This window comes from Limulus polyphemus, unplaced genomic scaffold (assembly GCF_000517525.1).
Source record: "Limulus polyphemus unplaced genomic scaffold, Limulus_polyphemus-2.1.2 Scaffold4902, whole genome shotgun sequence".
Taxonomy (NCBI): Eukaryota; Metazoa; Arthropoda; class Merostomata; order Xiphosura; family Limulidae; genus Limulus; species Limulus polyphemus.
Window position 1 is genome coordinate 68,225 of NW_013670512.1, and position 10,272 is coordinate 78,496.

At 31.0% G+C, this 10,272-nt stretch overlaps 1 protein-coding gene across 1 annotated transcript in view; it reads right to left on the reverse strand.

The window, feature by feature from the left end:
- LOC106471848 (MOB-like protein phocein) overlaps positions 1–8,470 on the reverse strand; it is a 19,631-nt gene extending 11,161 nt beyond the window's left edge. The window contains exons 1-3 of the mRNA XM_013932471.2: positions 8,409–8,470; positions 5,023–5,123; positions 2,950–2,992 (exon numbers count right to left, since the gene is read on the reverse strand). Coding sequence (XP_013787925.1) covers positions 2,950–2,992; positions 5,023–5,123; positions 8,409–8,435 — 171 coding nt within the window. The 5' untranslated portion in view covers positions 8,436–8,470. The remainder of the gene's footprint in view (positions 1–2,949; positions 2,993–5,022; positions 5,124–8,408) is intronic.
- Between the last annotated feature and the right edge of the window lie 1,802 nt (positions 8,471–10,272).

The window sequence follows — 10,272 nt, forward strand, 5'->3', positions numbered from 1 at the left end:
ATTTTTTAATTGCAATTTTATAGAATAAAGCACCACAACAAGAACAAAAACTAAACTATTATGAAACTATGTTTAAAGCTTTCAGATGTGTTCTAGGCTACAATGAGGATTTTCTGTTCCATGTGTACTTGTGTGAGTACAACATATGCATCCATTGAAATCTGTTCACTTTCCACATTTCTCTGAGAAAAAAAAACATGGTTAAGTCAATAGTCTGCACTACAGAATTCAGATAAAATGTGTTCATGTAGATGCACCAAATGTATTGTTTTGTCTGCAGCAAGGTCTTAGGTTTGAGTCTTTAAAGGACCACATCAGTTAAATGGCCCAGAAAACTAAAAACAAAGGGTAGAAAGAAGGGACACATTGGCAACAAAACAATAATTAACAGTGACTGGTGTACTTGCATGACAAATGAAAATTAAAAACACATTAACAATATTGCAATATAATGTATGCTTATATCTGGAATTTCTAAAGTTCGAAATTTAGAAAATTCAAAATAATTATTTTTATACCTGGAAAACACTGGAGCTAGTAATAAAAGTTATTAAAGTTATAATAATAAAGTTATAAAATTAAAGTTTTTTAAAAATTCCTTTTTCTAAAAATACAGAGCAAACTGCACTTTTACAAGCCAAAAATATACAGATAAATATATATACACATAATAAATGTGAACTGCTATACCCATCTGTTGAAATTTCCACAAAGAAATCAATTATTTTGTGTGTGTGATATCATAGATTTTACCTTGTAAATACTGATAATGAAGACTTCATTATATTTCCATGCACAGAGTAGGCAACTGCCTAGGGTTGAGAATTTAAGAAACACCAAACAAAAGCAGCAACAAAAATTTGATGAATTATATTTTCATTTAATTTATAATGTGTGAGCGCCACACAAGATCAAGATGCCAATCAAGTGTTGTTTTGTTTTAGTGTAATATCACAGTCCTAGGAAAAATGGTGAAATAGTTCTGGGCAAAATAATATTAATATTGACTATTTAACTTGAAATATAAATGCAGTTTTATTGATTTTAATTAACAATTGTTTCTCAATCTTAGTGGTCATGGTGTGATGTAATTGATGTTTTTTTTTATTTCTCGCAAAGCTACACGAGGATATTAAAGAAAATTTACAGGATTGTGTCAAAGTTTTGTCTTCTGTATATTTTCGTTAAATCATGATCAAAATTGTTTATTAAAGTTCATTTACGAGAACGTTTCTTTGTTTTGAATTTTGTGCAAAGCAACACGAGGGCTAACTTCGCTAGCCGTCCCTAATTTAGCAGTGTAAGACTAGAGGGAAGGCAGCTAGTCATCACCACCCACTGCCAACTCTTGAGCTACTTTGTTACCAAAGAATAGTGGGATTGACCATCACATTATAACACCTCCACGGCTGATAGGGTGAGCATGTTTAGTGTGACGGGGATTCGAACCTGCGACTCGCAGATTGTGAGTTGAGCGTCCTAACCACCTGGCCATGCGGGGCCTGTAATTGATGTAATCTCAGCTTTCAAAAGTCATATGCTAGTGAACTGTATAATCTAATATAGATTTTAATTCAGTGAAAAATCATACAGAGATCAGAATAAAGTGTTAAAGGCTTAACTTGGGGATACGTAACTATAATAAAAGAAGCTTGTGAACAACTTTTGCCACAGTTACAGTTTTGGCCATTTTTAGAGCTTGTTTTATTATTCTGTAATTCATTTGAATTATGATGTTGCAGTATGATAAGAAAAGTAATGCTTTTCATTTAAAAAAATGAGGTAGGCTTAGTTAACTCATTTTGCACTCGACCTTACTAGGTTTCATTTCACCGACAAAGCCGCCATGTTAGTCCTTATCAACCTGTAACTGTTTGAATGGTCAAAGAAAATCACCAAAAAGAAATATAAATACATTAATATAAAACAGGTTTAAAATGTATTACATATATTAAATGTTTTGTTCAATTTCATGCAAAACTACTCAAGGGCTATCTGCACTTATATTAAATGAAACCTTCTGGTTAATAATTTTAAAAATGTAGGCTTGCTAAATAGTTTATTCACTGTATACCAGTGATTGTAAACAGTACAACTGCATGGTATTTTTTAAGTCAAAACAAAATAAAATTTGAAGCTTTATAAAGTATAAGCTACTGTATTGCCCCTAATTAATGCTCCCAGTGAAATGCAGGAGGAGGGGTGTGTGTGTGTGCTAATTATAGCATTGTTGCAGTTCCAGATTCTATCTTTCACATGATTTGTTGACTTCAATGCTAATAATTGTGTGTTTTTATTTAAATCAACATTACGGTAATAAAAGTGGATTATACGTTGGATTACTATTGCTGTTACACAAGGTAAGCTTTATAAAAATACCAGGGGGAGGGGGAGATAATTAGAGAGGGGGCATTACTTACGGGCAATACAGTATACAGAAAAGTTTAGAAGAATGTACAATGACATAAAAATCAGAAATTAAAATTTACAACAAAGGAGAGCATGTTCATTTGTCTCTTAAAAAACATATTGCACTGACATCTTTTCAAAATTTCAAAGCTGCAAATTCATACGAGTATCACATTAAAATATTTCATTTTGTTGAAGCTACATAATTTGTAGAAGGTTCATCTGAAGTTTCAAACTATTTCACCCAGTAATTTTGGTTTTCCAATGACATAAACCATATAACAGGTGCATTGAATCGAAACACATAGGTGTTTGAGAGATAATCAAATTCAGTTGACCACAAAAACTCACGAGCATTTTCAGGCTTATAATTTAAAGCTGACCTAGATTTTCAAAAACAAAGAGCTGCTGTAGCAGCATCACTGTGATGATATGTTATCTCAAATGTAAAGATCATACTTAACACAAGTTCATTTTAATTCACTTAATGACACTTCCTCCTTTCTTATATACTTGGAAAGAAGAAACACTTGATCTTACCTGCAACTTCACAGCTAATCCATTTAATTCCAAACAGAATTGTCTGTAAATAATAATAATTCATACGTGACCAATGATAAAACTTGTTTGAAACATACCACATATTTCATTATCATACCTTTTTTTTTATACTTAATATCTGGTAAAAAAAAAAACAATAATAAACAACAATACTTCATAAAAATATCTGAAACTAATTTTTAATTTTCACAGTACTGATTTTTTTATCATTTCTGTTTTTAAAATTAAAAAAAGTTAATCTATTTGTAATTAAAAATACAAAATAAAAAGTCCTAATAAATATTGATTAACACACTGAAAAACACAACAGTTATCATTTATATTGAAACAAAATGATTCCCTTTTCTTTTCCTGCCAGGTGATAAACAAGCAGCAATATGTTTATTTATTTCTATGTATTAAACAAGTGGAAAAATACAGGAGTTGAGCTTCTTTTCTGCTGTTCGTAAGTATTATTACAGTAGTGACAATTTCACTCCTGGCAGGAGTTATATACACACACACTGCTATGCTTTTTTTTATTACAAGTTGGTGAACAAGCAATAGATTTAGGTGTTGGTATTTATAATTTGATCTTATATATATTATAAACCATGTTGTCTGTCTGAGCTTTTGTCTGTCTCCCGTTTATGGCAGCCACTTCCCTCACTACATTTGAAAAGCTGTGCACGCAGGCAAAGCTCAACATTCACTTTTGAAATGAGGAGAGAACAGGCATGAATAACTTTGATGCCAAATTATATTTTTCAAACAGGATATTCTACATTAAATTGTTAGTAATTAATCACACTATCATTCACATTTCAAAATGTGACATAACTTAAAGAACAAAAATGTAGAATTAATATATGTTATTGTTGAGCGGTTCTTAGCATGACTGAGATGCTCAACAATTACTTTTTGCAGTGGACAGTAAAAGCAACTCAGAGCTTTGGCTTTGGGTGAAACCAAGAGTGCAACACAATTAACCCTTTAAAGTCCATGAAATAATTTAACTTGATAGACTAACTTAAACTTTTCCCATCATTGGGGATGGGTACTTTTGTTTGTCAGAAATACAATGATGTCAGCTAAAGCACAAAACATAGTTAATAAACATTTTGCAGTTATACAGATTCCACTGCCACTATTCTGGGATTAAGCAAAAAAAAAACAACCCAAAAAGGTACACTGAACACCATAAATTTAGCCTTACTATATAATACTTAATTCGCATGTGAGGTATATGTATCATAAAGGATAATACAAACAACAAAGATAAATCTATAAAACAACCCAAACTTGTATAAGTTCACAGAATTGATAGTTCAGATAATACAGATGATATTATTATGAAATCAAGAATACTAAATATTACTGAATAATTATCTGTAGATCACTAATAAACTTGAAGATTAGCAATCTATCTGTCTGTGCTGTTTATTAGCAGCAATCAGTTTTTTACTGTTACTAGTTTTATGTTTCTGTGGGTGCTATTTATTCTTACAGTCAAAGCTAACAGACTTTTCAAATGCAGGTTCATTTAGTTATAGTGCTTGACAGAGCATGATATAGGTTGGATACCTTCTGTATGATATGTACCTAGCATTTAAACTATACATATTAATAACTTAAACTAATGGTGGTTAATACAGTTGGGTGTGTCTCAGCCTATTACCAGACTTCTATATATTAAATAATTTTATGTAAAAAAGTTGTTTTATAACAGATCATGATAAAACAGTACTGTAAAAAATTATTAAGCTGTGAATTAGAGAACTGCATATACAGATATATATAAATCTCATAGAACATTAACAGTTGTATTGTAACTTTTAACTCTATGTATCTACATGCATGTCAGAAAACATACATGTACAGAATGAGAAAGAGCATTATAAAATAAAACAAAAAAAAATCAAGAACTTATTTCATATACTGATTCAATATTTTCAGAGTTTCTTGATAAGAAGTAAACAATAAATCTCAGAAAATGCAGAAATTAACAAGAGACAGGGGATACATCCACACAAAGTATGAAGGTAATGATCTCAGGTGTGGTTAAAAACATACCTCAAATGTTCATATTTCCAAACACCTTCATCTTGTCCCTCTGGAGGAGTAAGAATTTCATCAACATTTGAAGGATCTTTCCTTATCGTCTGTTGGATGAACTATAAGATAAACCAAATACTATGCTTTTAGGATCACACCTAATACAGGGAATATATAATAACACCTCATTTAATCATATGTACACCATAACATGGATAATTATATTAAACTGCAATCTCCAGTTGCCAACCTCTTCATTTAATTTATACATGTTCAATTCATACAAAACTATATTTGTATTGTTTTAAAGTCACTGGATTCATTGTTCTTTATACACCTATTTGGCCTGCATAAAAAAAAACTGTATTGCTTCAGAATACTTCTCTGCCTATACATTAATCCTATTCTATTTAGTATTCGTTCTACAATGTGTCATATCCATTGATTACTAATGTGTGACAAAGATTAGCACAAATAGGATCTGCAGTTTTCACTTCTGCTTCCATTGCTCCCACAAATATATACCAGTAAATATGCTACGTGCATTCGTTCAGACGTTCTTGTCAGATAACGTATTTGGATCATCTTCAGTCTGCAAACTGTGTGTAAAGAAGCAAGTATTAAGCTTTGAATATTCAGATAGAAGTTGAAATAATCAATGATGCTACACAAAGCAAAACTGAAACAGTGTAACATAGTCAAGCTATGTATATAATAAACTTTCCATATTTTACCATTTATAAAATGAAACACACTACACATTTGATGAATCAGTACTTCTGTTCATTCATGCTAAAATTAATGGGCCATTCAGAAAGGAATTAACAATATTTTACTGTCCCTGTCTTTAGGTCAAATTCTTAAAAATAGAATCACCCACACTTGAGTGACACAAATAGTTCGATAAGTAGTATTAATGTTAATAACAGTATGGTTGACAGCCTGTTGAGTTGTTTCTAAATGAATAATCAATCTTTTATGAATAGATAATGTGTCCAATTCTCTTAAAATTATTTAAACATGATAATTGGAATAAAAAACAACATGTAATTACTACAAGTATTACTTGTTTCATTAATCTGCTACTTTAAATTTTCCAATAAATTCCCTGTAACATTCACAAAATAAAAAGATATGGGACCATTACAAAAAATTGGCAGATTCTTAGTATAATTCATCTTAACAACTTTGTAAGGATCTTCCTTGCATTATTTTACTCAAAAAGACTATAAATAATGATTTTATAAATATGCTTCAAAGAATTTTGAATTGTTATAACATGTGGAAAATTTTTGAAATCTAGAAGGCAGAAGGAAACCTTTATTTTGTAAAGAAGATTTATACTATATTGATTTATTATAAAGCAGCATGTGTCTGTAAGTCTGTCCATCAGTGATGAAACTTCCCAAACTTGAGATCACCATAGCGTTTTTGAGTAATGTCTAGAGAAATTCTAAAAAATCCTTACTTTATTCATTCTCTCATTTTGGTGAGTTTGTTTCCTCTTTGTTACTTCCTTAATGTCTATTTCATGAACTATGATCATCAACTAGGGATTGTAAGTACAGCTGCTGGACAATGTGATAAATTACTCCCCATACAATCATTAATAAATGGTGAGGTAATTATGGCAGGATCAAGTTCTGAGAGAGTGCTTAACCCTTTCACCACAGAAATCGACTATAGTCGATGGAAGGTATAATTGTAGTTTCTCCACAGTCAAGAAATTTTTCCCTCTATAGCAAAAAAGAGACAACCCTCCACAAGCTTGAATTGAACACCAGACACCAGTTGAGCTAACATCTGGGAGCATCAGTGGGAAACACAAAAATAAACAATCTCTTGGCTGGGGCCCAGCAAGCAGATTATGTGAGGTACCCATGCACAGAGATACCAACTGAATGTCGTATTTTCTCTGTGTTTTTACATAATTTAGGTAAGTTACTGACACCATAATGTCAATATATGCAATGCAAGTGTGTCTTAAATATCATGATGCATAATACAGTGATATACTGCTAATTTACAATGTTTTTTGATGGAGAAATGACACTGATTGGGACTGCCCATGAAATCTAATTATGCGGTGAAAGGGTTAAGGAGAGCCAGCTGACCTTCTTCAGCTTCTACAATGACATACAAGTTGGATGATATTAACTATAGCCAATTCTCCTCAGAATGATAGAAAAATTATTATGGTCTTGTGGATCATTATCCACCTCCCAAGAAAAATAAGGGAAGAGAGGTGAACAAATGGATAGGTCAATGGCATTATGTCCGACTCAGGGCATGGAAATAGGTATATTCTCCAGTGCTGAAGAGAGAAAGGTTGTGATCTGAAAAGATATGCTCCACAGATTAATCCCTTCCATCAATATTTTCACCATCCCAATGTGAATTGTGTTAATTTAAGTATCCCACAGTGATGAAGGGAAAAGGCAATAACTTGATAACTTCCTTTTCTAGAGACAGGAAAAAGAATAGTGTGATGGTATGATCAATGAAGACACAGATGGCAACTACTTGTGTGGCACATTTCAAGAGGCATTCATTGTCTTGTGGTCTTAAGGTTTTGACCAGTAGGTCTCCAAATCTCAACTTCTTCAATAGCTTGGGAGAGCCAGCAAGCCTGTTTAAATGCTTATAAATGAAAGAGTGAAACATCATACCAAGAGATGTTTCTGATAAATACTGGAAAGTATTGAATAAGTATCTGAAAGTTGCTGTGTGGCTGCAGAATCACTGGCTAGTATTTGCTTGATGGTAAGTCTAGTTGTTAAATGTTTTTTATCCATAACAAAAGAACAAAAGTTAGTGCCTGTTGTCCTTAACTTACCTTGAAGCATAACAAAAAGATATGCTACACTATTAAAAGCTCAACACAGTACAGCATCAAGGTGAGAAGCCAACAAATAATAATGGCTGGTTTTCAGTTTTTATTATTCTTAAGTGTTTAGTTTCACAGATAGGAAAGCCTAGATGAACCAAAAGGTCCCTAATGTTATGTTACTTTAAAACAATTTTTGCACATTATGTGAAAATCTTTGAAATTGATGCTACAACACCAATCACATAAGATTAAGAATTGTATGCCAAATAATACAATTGAAAATTTAATCCAAATACATGTCAAATATCATTGAAAATGAAAACAACTTTTGCTTTAATGTCAAAAAATTCTGTATGTTTAAAGACCTAGAAAATATTGCATTAGAATCTAATACAAATTTAATTCATGTTAGACATTCATAAAAATGTAGGCAGAAATCATCCTCAAACAGCTTAAGCAAACTTTCACAGGATAAGATGTAGAGGTTTCAAATTTTGTAATTATTAAAGTCATAAACAAATCTATAATGTTTAAAGGCATTTTTCTAGGGACAGATGAAGTCTCGGATCATCACCTGTTGTACAGCCAAGGTGCTATCCATTTCTTCAAATGGTTCGTCTGGCCAGTTACAAAAATTCTAAAGATAAAAAGAAGGAATAAAAGATTTATTATTTTCCTACATGTATGTAAGGGTTAATTATTTAATTTAATGCCCATGTTTTGTGTGTTTAAATATTATAAAAGTCAAAAATGTATGTAACAGTTAATCATTAAATGCAACTCTCAGTTATACCATTACACAAGTTTACTTGAAACATCGCTAAAAAGCATACACATACCTAAGCTTAACACTAGTTAACTTAATACAACAGAAATATGTATTAAATGTATTTTTACATGAATTTGGAAAATATTTATAAGAATAATGGTTATTAAAATGTATTTTTTTATCTAAATTACTTTCAGTTAAGTGCAAACATTACTTTTTTAAGACTATATATATAGTTATTAATAATTAAAAATTAATAGATTGTTTATTCAACAACAAAAGTACTTTTATTACAGAGTATTAACAAATATAAACACTATGAAAAAAATGGTTTGGGAAATTCTTTATTATGGTTTTATTTGTCTATAAATAACCACCAGCTGAAAAATGTGGTGTACAACAAAAATTGTAAAATAATAACTGCAAAGAAAAAATAACTGTGCAATGGTCTCTACAGTAGTTACAGACTAAAATAAAAATATATTAAATATATGTCAAAACTATTTGATACAGTCTCATACTTAATAATTACAAATAAGCTTAACCATGAAACATCCAAAACTTTTATCAAGAAAAAAATACAGAAAACATAAAAATATAAAGAGTGTTCACAACCTATAATAATACAGAAATGAGTGCCTAGGCTTTACAGCAGTTTCTCCCACATCAGTGGTGTTAATGTGATGATCTTGGTTAGGGCTTATCCGCCTCTAAAGTGCAATTTACACTGCAAGGTGCTTTTGTCAAATACACCAAGGCCAGTGCTGTCTATAACACAGGCCTGCAATGGTTTATTGTCTTAAAATTTTTCATGTTCTAAGTAATACCTGTATGCTGAATCTGAAAATGATATCCATTTTTCTCCACCACATACAGAGTTTGCGCGAAACGTCATAACACAATACATAAAAGAAAGACCCCAACACATAGTTTTGAGATGATTAAAACACATAGATTTCACACAAAAAAAAGTCAGGATGAATAAGGATGCATATTCGTTTGACATCAATGTTCTTCCCTTTTCTTCAGTTTGTTTGTATTTTTGTTAACAAACAAAATAATATAAAATGTTCATTATGGTAAAGAAAATAATAATTTGATCTAAGTGAGTTTTTTTTCATCCCGATTTAAAAAAAAATCCTTACATAAAAGAAAAAAATGAATATCATTTTCAAAATCTGAGTAACTGAATTATGAAAAATCCATTATTAAAACCAAAACAACTTTTATGAAGTACTATACAGTAATTTGGTCAACATAGTTACCACCCTACAGAAGAAATAAAATTACCTTAACAGTAACATAAAAAAATAAGCAAAGCTAATAGAATTTCAGGGGGGGGGGGGTCATATTATACACATAATGATTTAAAACCAGTAATTACCTTTATCTAAATCACTAGTTAGGCTTCACGTAGGTACTTAATACAGTTTTGGTCTTTTTAATAAGAGAGCAAGATAAAAAAATTGGGAATTTAAAAACCTGCCAATAGGGATCATGAAAAAAGCAAGGAAACAAATCCCTATTTTCACTCCATACTGTTACCCAGAATTACATTTGGTAGAGTCAAAATAGGGATTTGTAGTTTGAGTAAATAATGTCTACAGTAACTCCAGCCTTGTTTCCTTACTTTTTTATGATCCCTATTTGCAAGCTTATAAATTCCTAA